The sequence below is a fragment of the Sinocyclocheilus anshuiensis genome, unplaced genomic scaffold (assembly GCF_001515605.1).
Source record: "Sinocyclocheilus anshuiensis isolate Anshui unplaced genomic scaffold, SAMN03320099.WGS_v1.1 scaffold3136, whole genome shotgun sequence".
Lineage (NCBI taxonomy): Eukaryota > Metazoa > Chordata > Actinopteri > Cypriniformes > Cyprinidae > Sinocyclocheilus > Sinocyclocheilus anshuiensis.
In genome coordinates this window covers 201,068-218,102 of record NW_015549852.1, presented here as the reverse complement: position 1 = coordinate 218,102, position 17,035 = coordinate 201,068, and the positions used below count along the sequence as shown (strand labels likewise).

The following is a 17,035-nucleotide window of genomic DNA, read 5'->3' as shown; positions in this document are numbered from 1 at the left end:
GTTCAATTAAACTGAACATGACTGATCAAGTAACCAGCTTTTATCATGAATTTAGTTGTAAGGAGGTCCTGCACCCGGAAATGCCATTTCAGCACCACAGACAGTGACTGGCAATGACTTTTCTTTTTGGGCCACCTAGATAAATCAAAACACAATTTCCAAAACAAAAAGTGCTAGCCGTCCAGCTCTGACCGGCAGATGCCGCTGTAATAGAAGCTGACAACAGTGATTACAAACAAAGCAAAGAGAAGGATAACATGGTTTGGGAAAACTTTTATGTAGTGCATTGTCTGAAAAACCAAAAGAACATTTAACAGATTTACTTGAATAACAGTCTAGAATAGCACCACAAAAAGGGTGATCATAACATATTCTTAACCTAAATCTAGAACATACAATTATTAATAAAATACTGAGGTAACAACTTAAAACACATACATCACTGCAATACATAACCTCAAAAATAGTTAAGTTTTTTTGATTGTGACAGCACAAATAGAAGCCCTGCTCCAAGCATTCCAAGTCCAAGCACAGCAGCAAACCTCTTGCGGGCCTTTCCTCTCTGGCCATTATTGGAGACTGGTTGAAGAAGCTGAAAGTTGTATTCTGTGTGTTCCATCTAAGGAGAAATTAAGGGTTAAAAGAGAATAAATTATTATTATTATTATCAGAGCACACTATCAGTGTATATTAGCACCATATACTGTTTGCTTTTGGGATTTCATTGAGCACTTGGACCTGTGACGTCAAACTTAAAGAAATAGTTCATCCAAAAATCTACATTTGCTGAAAATATACTCATCCTCAGGCCATTCAAGTTGTAGATGTAGTTTGTTTCTTCATCAGAAAAGATTTGGAGAAATTCCGCATTCCATCGCTTGCTCTCCAGTGGATCCTCTGCAGTGAATGGGTGCCGTCAGAATGAGTCCAAACAGCTGATAAAAACATCACAATCCACAAGTAATCCACATGACTCCAGTCCATCAATAAAGGTCTTTTGAAATGAAAAGCCACGTATTTGAAAGAAACAAAGCCATTACTATGACATTTTAACTTTAAACTGTCACTTCTGACCAAAATACAAGTCCATAATCCAAAATAATGCTTTCTCCAGTCCATCCCGTTGTCCTCAAAATCCAGTTTTTGCTTGTAAACTGTGCTTGATCTTTGCATATTTCTCTTCTGATTTAGGAGAGATGAATTTTTCACTAACGGTTCAAGTTAAAAACATCTTTATGGATTTGTTTCTTACAAACTTACAGCCTTTAGCTTCACAAGATATTAACTGATGGACTGAAGTCTTGTGGACTCTTATTACTTGTGGATTATTGTGATGTTTTTATCAGCTGTTTGGACTCTCATTCTGACGGCACCCATTCACTGCAGAGGATCCATTGGTGAGCAAGTGATGTAATGCTAAATTTCTTCAAATCTGTTTTTCGATGAAGAAACAAACTCATCTACATCTCGGTGGCCTGAGGGTGAGTTAATTCGCTTTTATATTCCACGGGAAAAACTCTCCTAAAACCCAGTATTTCACACGCGTCGCAGCATGAGTATCAGTTATGGTGAAGTGGAATGTTTTTTATGTCAAAAGACAAAACACTATGTAAGAAAGCATTCTATTAAGATTATATTTTGATGGGCTGCCACAATCATATGTTGAATGCTTTGAGAACAACAGGAGTTACAACAAGCTACAAACACGTTTGATTAAACTAATTTCACATTGGAGATTGATGAGAGCTGTAGAAATTCCCTGGAATGTGCTAGCGGATAACGTCCTCAATTTATTTGTTCACAAATGATTACCCGTCATCATCATGAAAGAGACTATAGGAACATCTAAGAGGGATGAAACGGCTGCCCCTGTTGCTCTCACAGTATTTTTACTAGACAAAACTATTGTAAATAGAAGCGTCAGAGAAGAAGAAAGATGAGGACATGAAGGAATGTGGACATGACTGACCTTGCTGAGCAGGGTCTTAAGACAGAGAATCTCTTTCTGGAGGTCTCCTGTCTGAGTTACAAGCTCGGTGCAAAGGGCTTGAGCCTCTTTCTTGGGATCACATGTAAGAACAACCTGTCAAACAAAGGCATCACATACAAGCAGGCACAAAACGTGAGATACAATAGCTCTGTCTGTCTACTGCCACTTCAGTTGAAAACACTTTTAAAATTATGTGAAGGTTTAAAATACAATTGAACTCATTTGTTCCCATTTATTCAAGACTGTGGTCCTGGATAATTTCAGGCACTTGGAAGTTACTCTCAGAGGCCATGCACACTTAAACTGATGGAATCATTTCGTCCAGATGAAGTTTTTTGACAGATGGAGCAATTTTGAAAGTAAGATTGCATATTTATTGTTGGTAAAAATGTTTATTTAAAACGTTGTGGCAGAGATCAGTCATTCACAAATATAAAATTGGGCAGTCCAGTCTAGTCACAGCTATTTGCTTTAAATTAAAAATTAACCATTCCTCAATGTTCTTCAAACTCGATCTTTTCTCACCATGGAACACATACACACAAAACTCTCTTTTTGTGAATTTTGACAATGTCTATACATTTCCCTCCTATTTTTGCAGTGTTTTGTGTACAACCATTTGGCTAATGTACCGTTATTTTAATTATCTTTCATTCAGATCCACTTCTAAACAGCACATAAAAAAAAAAAATGACTGTTGTTGGTTGCTTTACACGTCTCTTTCTAAGTGGGTGCTTGGTCAGAATAAAGCAATGTAGACCAGACTACCACAAATCAAAAGCCTGGCTATACGAAACTAAAGAAACAGACAGGAATACTTCTAACTGGTCATGTTTTACACAGGACTCGGATACGTAAAGAACACAACAGACCTCAGCAGGGCTACGTGGGAATCTGCTGTTGACATCCTGTAAGGTTTCTGTCAAGTAACCGCACTGCTGTTTCAGACTGATCAGAAAGTTAAGGAAATCTTCACTCCTGAGAAAAAGAAGACATTTCACAAATGACACTCTTTGTTCATGAACTTATGAAGTAGTTAAATAAACTTTCCACTTCCTTTATGCTTAGACTTTTCAAAGTAGAGTGCTGCAGGGATGACATATTTGTAGGCCAAAACCCGGAAACGAGTTAGCATTTTAGCACTTCCCATCGCCCTGATGGGTTTTTTGGTTAAATGCCTGAAATAACACAAGCTTAAGACAGTTTTACTTTTTATTCTATTGCATAAAATACAACAGTAATTTGCCGTGTGCTTTTGTTAAAGCTTTTATACTTGTTTTAAAAAAAGCAGTTGCTAACAACTAGCTACAAAGATTGTCAGGGACATTAAAAGTCATCACGCCTAACAGGTAAACTCCTCTACACACAGCCTGATTTTGTTTATAAATTTTTTTTTTTTTTTTTTTATATAAAGACTTGTCAGAGTTGTCAGAAGCTTAGTGATGGTGACATTGAAATCACGCAACCGTGATGTAATGCTGGGCGATATACCGGTTCAAATGGTAAACCAGTTTTGTTTACGCAAACGGTATGCATTTAAAAAAAAAACAAGTGCCTAAAGAACGTACATAGTGTGGTTAATTGAGGGAAGATCCCCGTTAACTGCATACACTTCTGACTAATGGTTGGAAAACTTTTAGAACTATTCATACCGCACAACTAATTCTTTAACTTGGCAAATAAGCAAACAGTAAGCAACCATTAACAGAAGCCAGAGAAGTTAAAGAGGTATGCAAAGAGGAAAAAATACTGTAGCGGGCAGCGCAAGCTCACTGTTCATGATGCGCGAAATATAGGAAGAAAATTCTAAATATTGACCTGGGGGTGAGGGGTTTATATAAATGTATCTCTGAGGGGAACTGACTGTCTTCAGAAAAATGTAATGGTGTTTTCTTTTCATCTTACCTCCATATAATACATATGTACTATTTAAAAGTGCAGCGCTGCTTTGTTTACAGCCGTAATCAAGGAAACTCTGTGTCACTGCTGTTCCATAAGCACCACCAGCTGTCAGTGAGTGAACTTGCGCTCTCATTCAGCCCGTCTGCTGTTTTTGTTTCGTTCAGATGTTTTATGTAGCAAAATATCACAAAGCTTCTGTTTTTGCTATACATTTTGAAATAATAATCTAATTTACATAAAAAACTGCCCATGCTATATGTAGCATGTTTGTTTGGATAGTGATTAAAATGCAGTGGTTCTGCAAGCGTTTCATGCATTCTGATTAATATCAAGGCAGTCACAGAAAAACCATGATAAACCGTCAAACCGCCAGAATCCTAAAAAAAAAACAGTGATAAAAGATTTTTTGGTCAAACATCCCAACACTACCGTGATGTAGTTTGTTTATAGCCTATGATTAGCTTTTTACTTCTGCTGATTGTATTTAGGCTTTGTGTTCATTTGTGAAGATTATCTTGATGAACAAAACATGTAAGAATCTATAAACCATGTATAAGAAAAAGGGGGAACACTTTACAATAAGGTGTCATTTGTTAACATTAGTTAATGTATTAACTAAAACGAACGAACAATGAACAATACATTTATTACACTATTTATTATTAATATTTGTTAATGTTAGTTAATAAAAATACAATTGTTCATTGTTCATGTTAGTTCACAGTGCATTCACTAATGTTAACAAACACAACTTGTGATTTTAATAATGCATTAGTAAATGCTGAAATTAACATTAAGATGAATAAATGCTGAAGAACTATTGTTCATTCTTAGTTCATGTCAACTAAAGTAGTTAACTAATGTTAACTAATGAACCGTATTGTACCGAAAAATGTTGTAAAATCTGTTGTTACAGTAACTATCTATCTATTTATCTATCACCAAATGGTATAAACCAAGTGAAACCATTGTTTACTTAAATATTTCCTTCAGTTCTCTTTATCCTAAAGTCACAAACATTGAAAGCTGAAGCAAATGTTTCTTAAATGACCAATGGTATCACTTAATTTGGTGACAGCATTCTTGGCGTACTTCTGCCATCACTTACAATTTCAAACTCCTGTAATGGCTCACACATACCACGCGATGTTGATGGTGTTATCTTAACAGAGCATTTCCCCAAGCAGCCGTTTTCTTCTTCTAACACTCTGTCAGAGCCTGTGGTAAACACTGTCAGACACTGTGGAGTTACTGTCTCCTTCAGGACGGAGAGATGGGCTCGGAGTGTCACTTTGTTAGTTTTTCTATGACTGAATGAGTGATAGGCTCTTGTGGACGACTAAGTGCTGGGTTAATGCCACCGTCCCAACAGGCACCATGAGAAGATCCATCAATTTGTATCAGGTCACATAAACTGCCAATTAGCTGATATATTTTAAATAATCCAACCACTCAAAAAAATAACAGTTTAACATTGTTTTTTTGCCCTAAAAATAACAGTATCAAAGCTACAGAGTTATCGTCCGGAAACAACTTATGAACTGCTTATGTTTACATCTCATTAGACAGGAAATCAACTATGGCAATGAATTTCACTGTAACTCTATATCCCTTTAATGTATGTTTATGGAGCAGCTATCAGAAGAGGATTTAACTGCACAATTTACTGTGCGTCCGTCTGCCCTCTCTGTACCTCCCTGACATGGAATAAAGAAATTACTGATTGATTAGATTCATTAAGCATAGACTTTAAAGTCAAACATGGCCACCACGCCGCCTACTCGCCATCATCCGTCAGAATCCAGAGCATGCAGAAACGGCACTAGTTCATTTCTCACCTTACAAATCATTACTAGAGCTTAAACCATTAAGACAGGCTTACATGGAAGCCTTGTCAAGACACTGTTGTCCTGCTATGAGTTCTACAGCACTTTAGCTGCACTACAGACTGTTACCAGCATGGGAAACATGGTTTGGGTTTGATGTGGATACATAATAAACATGCAATAAAGTTTAGATTAGCTTGAGGCTAAATGAGCTTTACCCGCTGTCTATGTTATTAAGAGGCGTCAGGGTGTCCAGATCTACTTTATCAAGGTGCATCTGCTCCATGGTGCTGAGAATCTTCTTTTGATCCTCAGGATTAGTTATGCCAATCTAAGAGAAAGAGAGCTGATTTATTGTAAACCAACATTTTATGGAATATATATGTAGTTTTTTAGATGTACATCTAAAAATATGTATATCTAAAAAGAAACCAATTCATTATATTTTTAGCCATTAACAAATGTTTGTTTTGCACAATTTTTTTTTTATATTCTCATCTATTAAAAAGACATGATCTAAATGACCTTTTCCAAGTCCCCCTTCTCCATGATCAACAGGTCACTCCAAGTGACATAATTTTCCTGCCAATAAAAAAAAAAAGACAGTTGACACGAGAGAAGGAATATTCAATAGAGACAATAGTTATTACCTCAGAAAATCAACATAGGTAATCAACATTGCAATTCATTTACAACAAAGGTCTATGGGGCAATCACACAGTATTGCACATGAAAAAATGTTAAAAACAAATTTAATCTACAGGAATTGTGCCGGTAACACACAACCATAAGTTAATTAATCTAAAAAACTACTCACAACGGACAATTTAAACAATTTTAGAGATCAGCTAATAAACATTTTAATAAATAATTAATGTAAACATATTAACAGAAATATAAGCCTAACACTTCTGGAACACTGGCCCCATATATTTCTATTGTAAGTGCATTACAATAAACATTTATTTAGTGTAACGGTAAAATAAATCAACTGGCTCACCACCATGATGTCTGAGAGATGATCCAGATTCAGACCATGCAGCAGAAGTTCAATATCACTCAGCTTGGAGGAACTGTAAGATCAAACAAAAGAATGAACCCACATTTACAATACTGACATCTGAGCCCAGCTGCTTTTATGTTGATTTGTAAAACGATTAAATATAGTTTATAGTGAGGACCAGCATATGACTTATGCTCTTCTGCTACCCCTCTATATATGTGTATACTGTGTATATTTAATTACATATCTCGCTCAAAATGTTGGGATTTTAATGATTTTTTTAAAAGAAGTCTCTTATACTGATCAAGGCTGCACTTATTTGATTAAAAATACAGTAAAGTTGTGAAATATTACAATTTAATACAATATATTTTCTTTTTCAATATATTTTAAAACGTAAATTATTCCTGTCATGGCAAAGCTGAATTTTCACCAGCCATTTAGTGTCATATGATCCTTCAGAAATCATTCTAAAATGCTGATTTGGTGCTCAAGAAACATTTCTTCTTATCACTGTCGAAAACATTGATTTTCTGATGAACAGAAAGTTCAAATGAGCAGCACTTATTTGAAAAATAAATATTCTGTAACACTAAAATGTCTTTCAAAAAAGCATTTCATTTCATTTTCACCACTAGAGAGCGATACAAGCCAAGTCACAGACACAGAGGCTCACCTCTCTTTGCAGGCAGAGGAAGGATCAGGGTTTTGATTGAGAAACTTATACAACGCCTCAGCTTTGGTGGGTGCACTGCCATTTACAGTAGAGAGATCTGTAGAATCAAGGATCCTGGACATCTGAAAAGAGCAATGATTTTAATATTTCTCATTCTCAAGAAAAAAAAAAAGACAGTTGACACGAGAGAAGGAATATTCAATAGAGACAATAGTTATTACCTCAGAAAATCAACATAGGTAATCAACATTGCAATTCATTTACAACAAAGGTCTATGGGGCAATCACACAGTATTGCACATGAAAAAATGTTAAAAACAAATTTAATCTACAGGAATTGTGCCGGTAACACACAACCATAAGTTAATTAATCTAAAAAACTACTCACAACGGACAATTTAAACAATTTTAGAGATCAGCTAATAAACATTTTAATAAATAATTAATGTAAACATATTAACAGAAATATAAGCCTAACACTTCTGGAACACTGGCCCCATATATTTCTATTGTAAGTGCATTACAATAAACATTTATTTAGTGTAACGGTAAAATAAATCAACTGGCTCACCACCATGATGTCTGAGAGATGATCCAGATTCAGACCATGCAGCAGAAGTTCAATATCACTCAGCTTGGAGGAACTGTAAGATCAAACAAAAGAATGAACCCACATTTACAATACTGACATCTGAGCCCAGCTGCTTTTATGTTGATTTGTAAAACGATTAAATATAGTTTATAGTGAGGACCAGCATATGACTTATGCTCTTCTGCTACCCCTCTATATATGTGTATACTGTGTATATTTAATTACATATCTCGCTCAAAATGTTGGGATTTTAATGATTTTTTTAAAAGAAGTCTCTTATACTGATCAAGGCTGCACTTATTTGATTAAAAATACAGTAAAGTTGTGAAATATTACAATTTAATACAATATATTTTCTTTTTCAATATATTTTAAAACGTAAATTATTCCTGTCATGGCAAAGCTGAATTTTCACCAGCCATTTAGTGTCATATGATCCTTCAGAAATCATTCTAAAATGCTGATTTGGTGCTCAAGAAACATTTCTTCTTATCACTGTCGAAAACATTGATTTTCTGATGAACAGAAAGTTCAAATGAGCAGCACTTATTTGAAAAATAAATATTCTGTAACACTAAAATGTCTTTCAAAAAAGCATTTCGTTTCATTTTCACCACTAGAGAGCGATACAAGCCAAGTCACAGACACAGAGGCTCACCTCTCTTTGCAGGCAGAGGAAGGATCAGGGTTTTGATTGAGAAACTTATACAACGCCTCAGCTTTGGTGGGTGCACTGCCATTTACAGTAGAGAGATCTGTAGAATCAAGGATCCTGGACATCTGAAAAGAGCAATGATTTTAATATTTCTCATTCTCAAGACCAAAAGCCACATTTTTTTTAACTGTAGTCTAAAGAAAACATTTCTATGATTTCTGACATTGGAGATCTACCTCAGGGTAATTGAACACTTTGGCCATGTCAGCTGCTGTCTTGCCCGTTTTGGTTTTGATGAACTTATCTGCTCCTAGTTGAAGCAGTTTCAACACAGCCGCTTCACGTCCATACTGCACTGCTATTATGAGTGCCTGCTCCATCAGAACAATATTAAAGTGTAATACAGGGGAGAATGCAATAATGATAGTCAGCGCAGATAGCCTTGTAGGCAGCGCACTGACATACAGCGCTGTTGCGCTACAGGTGTCCCGAGTTCGAATCCCGACTCGAGGACCTTTCCCGATCCCACCCCCATCTCTCTCCCACTTCACTTCCTGACAGTTCTGATCTGCCCTATCATAATAAAGGCAAAATTGCCCAAAATAAATCTTTAAAAAAAAATATATATAATAATAATATTATATAATAGACACAAATGGACAATGAATATGATAAAATGCTGGTTAAAAACAACTAATATAGAGAAAGTTAATTATTTCTACAGCCTTTATTGATGATCTTACCGTAAGTCCATTATCATTCTGAAAGTTCAGCTCCGCTCCGTGTGAAACCAGCAAATTAATCACCTGACAATAGCCGTCTCTGGCTGCCAGCATCAAACACGTCATACTGCTCCTGAGCAAGAGCACAAAAAAGATACAACAGAACTGCCAGATGTTACTGTGATCATGCTGATGGCAATAAATCACACATACTGTATATGGGGTTATGTTCTCTGCCACATTTATATTTAACAATTTAAATATGCTCCATGGCCTCCAGAATGGCCGGCACCTCCATGGCCTCCTGAACTGTCCGCTCCGCCATGGCCTCCTAGTCTGCCTGCTCCGCCATGGCTTCCTAGTCTGCCTGCTCCGCCATGGCGCCCTGAACTGCCTGATCCTAGTCTGCCTGCTCCCCCATGGCTTCCTAGTCTGCCTGCTCTGCCATGGCGCCCTGAACTGCCTGATCCTAGTCTGCCTGCTCCACCATGGCTTCATAGTCTGCCTGCTCCGCCATGGCCTCCTGAACTGCCCGATCCGCCATGGCCTCCCGAGTCCCCCGATCCGCCATGGCTCCTCGGACTGCCTGATCCACCCTGGAGGTCTTCCCCGTGTCCCTGTCTTGCACCAGCCTCAAGGGCGTCCACCCCCCAGCCTCCAGGGGGGTAACTACTAGGGGTGTGCGATATATATCGTCTGCGATAATATCATAACATAACATTGAAGTTCCCTCATAAACACAGGTTCATGATGCCCCTGTTTGTAAATCACCCTTAAATGAAACTCCCTTCAGAATAATCAAATCACCATAAAGAGTACTACTGCGCCAAAGTAAACAAAGACAAAAACATTTTACACCTAACTTAGGACAATCTATTACCTGTAAAAAAAATTTAAAAAAAAAAAACACAAAAGAGGAACTTTCTAGTCATCTGCATTCAGTGCTCGTGTCACTGTCGTAAATATAGTTTTATCTACAGATCACAGTGTCAAACATCACACCTTAAATCTATAGGAAAATCCTGAGGCTATCAATCAACCTAGCTGGCATTTCCCAGAGAATGTGACGGTGGTGAACTTAACTCCACAACATCAGGCACAGGTGAGCAAGGGCACCATCATTGTTCATCTTGACATTATCTCATCGCTATCTACGCATTTCCCCTTTCAGTGACTGTATTTGTGACAAATGTGTGCCGTCTTAAACGCATTTTCCCAGGCTGTCCTTCCACGAAAACCACAGGAGGAATAAGAAAGCTTATTGAATCAATAAAACAAGATCATAATTGCTGTAAACAGGATTTATCCTATGGGTAAAACCATAACTTTCAAGTATTTACATCAAGGGGAGTAGTAAGAAGCTGCTATAAATGCAACACAATAACTAAACTGATGTTTGAAATCAGAATAATTTGGAATAACATATGCTTGTCAGCATGGCTGCTCAAAAGCCTCACTGGGCACATCATCAAATAAACTACATGAAAGAACGGAAGAGGCAGTAGCAGAAGACTTGCATGCTCAGCAAAACATGCTTTCTGTAAGGTCACTGGGCCCAGTGACGTCTGGATTGAGTTCTCACTACAATTAAAGACTGAAACATTTTTATGTAAAAATGTCTGCAATTCATAACATCTCAATACCTGCAATGTGGCTTCCTTCTGTGACACTCAAAAAACTATTTTTTTGTTGTTGTTTTGGACCCCAATGACTTTTATTGTATGGACAAAACCAACCCCACAGCCGAACCCCTTAAATGTAAAATATTTAAAGTACCTTTATAAGAAAGTTAAATATTTCAATAGTTTAACAACACATTTGCATGTTTCCGCTTCCCTGATGTTGGTTAATAGTCACATGACATGAAAGTAAACAGATAAAATACTGTATATTCTTATTGTTTATATTTTATATATAGTCATATGCTGGTCCTCTTGTTGTTTATATTTTATTTGTATATAGGGCTGCACAACTTGGAAAAAATATATTGCTATTATTTTATTTATTACAAATATTATCACCATCATTATTTATTATTATTTATTTATTTTTGCTCCATAAAATGAGTCTACTGTTGTGTTGGACCCCAATGGCTTTTATTGTATGAACAAAAACTGTTGAAACATTATTCAAATAGCTTTTTTGTGAGTTCTGCAAAATAAATATAGGTAAGAAATATCAAATGTAAATGATTTAAAGTACCTCCAAAGAAAGCTTATATTGCTGTCATTTTATTTATTACAACTATTTTCATCATTTATAATTATTATTAGTTTGACCTCTAAAAAAAAATAAAGACAGAACTATATTACTGTTGATTAGAATTGTACAGTAAAATAAAAATGAATAAATGCAAAAATTTTACATTAGAAGTTACAATACAAATTTTTCAGTTTCAAACACTCAAACCCTCAACTTTTAACATTTTGAATCCTTGAGCTTTTATTTTGGCAGAATACTAGTGAAACGCTGTAAAATACATGAATGCATGTAAATGAACACATGGCTGCGCTTCACTATGTGCAACAGACTGTGTAATTATTTAAATAGCAACCTTTGATTTGATAAATGCATTATGAAATATTGAGATTTCAGTTTTATTTTGATTAATTGTGCAGTCCCATTCATTTCTTATAATTATACAATTGATTAAATTATATAATCATAATGAGGCATTTCAACATTTATTATAGGCCTGTGATTTCACATGTGAAAGAGAATGGAAACCAAATGTAAAATTTTCGTCTCAGCAATTTTCAAATAATGAATCTCATGAATCGCAGTTTGGGTGGCAGATGATAAGCAGCTGGAGGCTGCCCTGAAAAATGCCTCAGTCAATGCACTATTGAGTACACATCACCTCCCGAACAGAGCTGTTAGGAAGACTTGTTTGAAACACTGTCTGGCCAGTGTTAATGTTTTGTAGCTGCTGGGAGAATTTTTTCACATACTCTCAATCAACAGGGCTAGACAGTGCTTGTGACTATCCAGTGTTAGACCTGGATGCATGCAGATGAGATGAAGGATGAAGGTCTACAGTAAGGTCTTTTAAAAAATGGATAACTCATTTTATACACTAGACACGTTTGCTGCGGTCCAAGTCTGATTGTTCCCAGTGCCCCCTGTAGCGTTGGTCAGGTTTCACATTTACTTGATTATATTAAACCCTGGTGAATTTGCGTTCAACTTACATCACAAACTTCAACAACGCATGATAGAAAACAGAATGCGGGTGAATATGTTGTGGGTTTTTTTTATTAATCTGGTGCCGTTATGCACAGCAAAGTGAACAACATTTGCGTTTACTATATGTGTGTCGCATGAAGGCTTGCAAACGGACTCTTCTGAGGAGAAAGCCGATTGAGAACCATTCCTTTGCTGCTCTGATTGTACTTTGCACGATTACACTGCATGCATTCCTCACTCTCGCCCCTATGCAAAGTAAATCATCAAACTGTCCTTCCTTACAAGTGTTTTGTTGAACTAATGATACCATTATTGGATGAAACACGTGTGTAGGTTACCTTGTTTGCTGAACAAGTGCACACCCAAGCCCGAACTAAACCGTTCACTAAAGGCCCCTCATTGTCCACAACAATATTCAGCCCCATGACTTTTCCAGTCATTCATGATTTACAGGATATGGATAAAAATAAGGAAAAAGGATTTAAAAAATATTTTTCACTCAGTTTCTAAAATAATTTTATCAGGTAGAGTAAAAAAAAATAAATAAATAAATAAATAACAATTCTGTGTTTTTCTGTCAATATGGGGTGCTGTGTGTACATTAATGAGGAAAAAAAATTAACTTAAATGATTTTAGCAAATGGCTGCAATATAACAAAGAGTGAAAAATTTAAGGGGGTCTGAATACTTTCCGTACCCACTGTATATACAGATTTTTTTTAAATAAAAAAACAACAACAACTAAAAACAGTTGTCAGGGGTTGATTAAAAAAAAGTTTTGGCTTATTTTCAACTAAGCTATCTTAAGTCATCTTGAGGCCCTCTTGGAAGTTTGCTGAGGTCCTCTAGTGGGCTCTGGCCCACTTGTTGAGAACCATTGCACTAAATTCCTGCATATTTCTTTACACACTAACAGGAGATGCATAATCAATAATACACGTAGGCCAATAAAAGCTATTTTACATGGAGCAGATCCCATTATGAGGCCCAGCCGAATGTTTTTGATTTTCGGTAACCCCCGTTACTGGACATATTTACTCAAGGAATAAATAAGTTACAATGCCATCTGTAACTGAAAACTTTTGTATGATTGCGCTGCTACATGAAAAAATAAAAGCCCAAACTGACTGCCTTATCAGGAAAAAAACACTGTGTGCAGTGCACCTTTAATTCCAGTAGATCAATGCATGAAACTGACAAGCACTGAGGCAAATGGCCTGAGAAATCACTGTAGCCAACAACAATATTTTTTAGAAATGCCAAAGAACAAACTATCTACTTAAGTCAAGTCTGACATCACACGTCACCGTTTTCAGGTCCAAATGCTCAATCAGATGCCAAAAGCAAACAACAAATGGTGCTAATATACACTTCCCCTTTATCCCAATACAGTGATTCATCTTTTATAAAATATTGGTGTCCAGGACGTCGTGAACCCTGAGACTGTAGTGTACACTGTGAGTTTTTAAAATCTTAGATTAAATCTGTGTTATGAATAAACAGTGCTCATAAACGGCTGTTGAGATAGTAATCTCAAATGAAACGAGTAGAGACTTGGACGCGGAAACTGTATTCCTTACGTCACGACTTAAGCAGATAGAAGCCAGATTCTGTCAGGGAAAAAAAAAAAAAAAGTACTAAGATTTAATTTCTTGCAAAGTGACTTTCTTACCTGTTGCAGACATTCGGGTCAGATTTGCGACTGAGCAGCAGAGCCACACACCTGGAGATCATCTCTTCTGTGGCAGACGCTGCTGTGCAAGCAGCCATCAGAACTGTATAGTGGTCTATGTAAGGAAGTTAGGGAAAAACACAGACATACCACTTCATAATCAAATTATAATTCACAAAAAAGTTCTGCAGTGGTACTGCTCAAACCACAGGATACACATGCTTGTACATACTTCACGTGAGTCTCATATGGCCTAATGTTGTTGGACACTGCTAGTGGTTCAGGCACGTATCCGACCGGGAGCAGTCTCAGTGTTGTGTTGATGCAGAAAGGAGACACATCTATGTTAGGGGTTTGTGTGTTGTGATGATAGCTGCGTTTAGACTGCAGGAGCAGGTCTGCTTGGGACTAGGATGCAGACACAGTTTAGTTGTGTCTGCGGTGGAGCAGGAAAATAAATAAAGCACCAGTGTTGGGCCAATGCAATGACGCCAGCACCACGCTCTGTATACCGCCATTATCAATCACTTCTACATTCTTCCCCTTCTGTGCGGAACCAGGAAGTGGCAGCTGCATTCACATTTAATTATTTCCTGACTAAACCCGCAGCTTCAGTTGCTCGAGACCCCCTCTGGAACTCTTCTCAATGGACACAGTGGAAGTGTCTGTATCACTTCAAGTTGCTCATGTGCCGACATTTGACCATGACCAACAGATGCATTCAATTTTGAAAAAAATATTAAGAGAGCCAACGTGTAAACCAAAAACACACCAGCAGATTAATTACATGTTTCAATAGCTCGGCATGTGCGTCACAAACATTTAAGTAATGGCAGATGAAGGACACTAAGGCAAACTCTAATTGGTTTCCATCCTCTCTAGCACGTGGGTTGAAATCAAAAGAATGTAACCTACTTCAATGTTGACCGTATTAATGAAAACCAAACTATTCCCCCTGAAGGATTAAGTCTAGCCATGCTTTTCTGATCTGATATCATTGGGCTGATGCAAAACCCCATCCTCTCCAATAAAAACCCACAAGAGTCACAGGAAGGCCATGTAGTGCAACATCAGATTGACAGCACCTGCTCTTACCTAGTCAAACTCAACCTTTGACTTTAAATTCTTAAGGGTGCACTGAATATTTTCTCTTTTATTCTGTAAGCAAAAGTGCCCAATAACAGAAAAATGGCCTGTCTCAAAAACCCACACTTGCGGTCTTGGCCATTTGCATGTGATAGGAAGTAGGTGTACAAGACTGTCCCAGGTCAGTGCTCAGTGCCCTTACCACATGCTAAATCCACACTATCCCTAATATCGCTTCATAGCGGTTTGAGTATTTGAGGCTAAGCGTATCCCATCATTCATCATGCTCAGGAGCTCATGTGCCCCAAAATCACAAGACTGAGAAATGCCTTTTCATTTAATTATACATGACATATAATTCGGTGGTAAAAATAAACAGAAAATGTGTTGCACATTTTATTGGTGCAGAGATTAGTATGTGTATTTTGTAAAACGTCTGCAATTGCTTTTTATCATTTCACAATTAAATTAAGGCTTCACAATTGAATTGTTTTGTCAGACATTTGGGAGTTTAAAATACAAAGCATTTAAATGTGTAAATAAAGCTCTGCAAAAACTTTACAACACTTGAAAATATTGGAAAATTACATCACGCAAATGTGGGTATTAGGACAAGCCTCTTATCTCATGTGAGTGCTATGTTTTTAAGGAGGATATAATTACTAAAAATACTCCTTTAAAGCCAAAAAGTAAAGGTGACAATACATGCAGAAATATCTTAATACCCCATTTCTTCTTTCGATATGAAGCTCTGATACACAAATCAATAGAATTATGAGTATCTTTTGACACTTTTGTCTCCATTTACCTTTGCTGAAGTTTGCACTTGCACCATGATCCAGCAGCAGTTCAGCAAGCTCATAGTGGGCCACATGGACAGCGCACATGAGAGGAGTCCAGCCAAAGCCGAGCCGTGTCTCCACGTCCAGACCTGATAGATAACCATGAGAGACATTTTTTAAATATAAATTTATGACTTCTGTCGGCCAAATAAAAGCTATGAATACAAGCACTTACCACTGTCTAAGAGTTCGCGTACCAGGTCGACATTCCGTGCAGAAATGGCCCTTTTCAAGGTGGATACTTTATCTTCTCCATTCAGATGTGCTTCAGAAAACTGCCAGCAAGATGAAAAAAGGTTGCTTTTTAATCGTACAAATAATTTGTGTACATAACTATCTTAAACTAAACGGCCGAATGCTAGCTAAAATATACCACATGGGGCGAGACGAGTGTTGGACGTGGGAAAGAACCTTTTCTTTTACGTTACCTCAGCGCACGTTTTTTTGTTATTATCAGAATACCCAATGTCCCACTCATCGTTACTCCCATCGCTTTCATCGCCAGCAGGAAAGGCATAGCCAATCTCGTTTAACATGACTATGGTGGATTATTAGGATTATTCCTGTTCACCTGATTATTTCAATAGCAATTTCTCATTGCTGTCCGACGTAATGACGTATACGGAAGTCACGCCCACGTGTGCATGTTAATGAAACGACCAATGGAGAAGCGTAACTCGCATTCTTAAATCTTCCACAATGTCTATTGTTTTGTTTTGTTTTTACCATGAATGTAATCTGTTGCTGCTTCTCATATATAAAGATATATAATTTCGAGAAAAATAACGTTCTAGCTAAATGCAGTTTTAGTTAAATATTTACTGCATATTCTCCTCTAATCTAATTGGCTGATAAAAACATAATTAAAACCACACACACACAC

The 17,035-nt window shown here is 37.0% G+C and overlaps 1 protein-coding gene across 2 annotated transcripts; it reads right to left on the bottom strand.

Annotated features, from left to right (window-relative positions):
• Positions 1-73: 73 nt before the first annotated feature.
• LOC107660944 (ankyrin repeat, SAM and basic leucine zipper domain-containing protein 1-like) lies at positions 74-16,795 on the bottom strand. 2 transcript variants are annotated; one of them, XM_016450387.1, is made up of 13 exons: positions 16,581-16,795; positions 16,328-16,427; positions 16,119-16,241; positions 14,225-14,339; positions 9,388-9,499; positions 8,881-9,015; positions 8,648-8,769; positions 7,969-8,041; positions 6,244-6,300; positions 5,937-6,049; positions 2,863-2,968; positions 1,970-2,059; positions 74-619 (listed from the first exon to the last, which is right to left on the bottom strand). In XM_016450387.1, exons 1-13 carry the CDS (start codon positions 16,686-16,688, stop codon positions 458-460), a joined length of 1,416 nt encoding a protein of 471 aa, XP_016305873.1. In that variant the 5' UTR covers positions 16,689-16,795; the 3' UTR covers positions 74-457. The 2 variants fall into 2 exon arrangements, with proteins under 2 accessions (XP_016305873.1, XP_016305872.1); XM_016450386.1 differs by having other exon boundaries at positions 1,970-2,083; positions 16,581-16,794.
• Between the last annotated feature and the right edge of the window lie 240 nt (positions 16,796-17,035).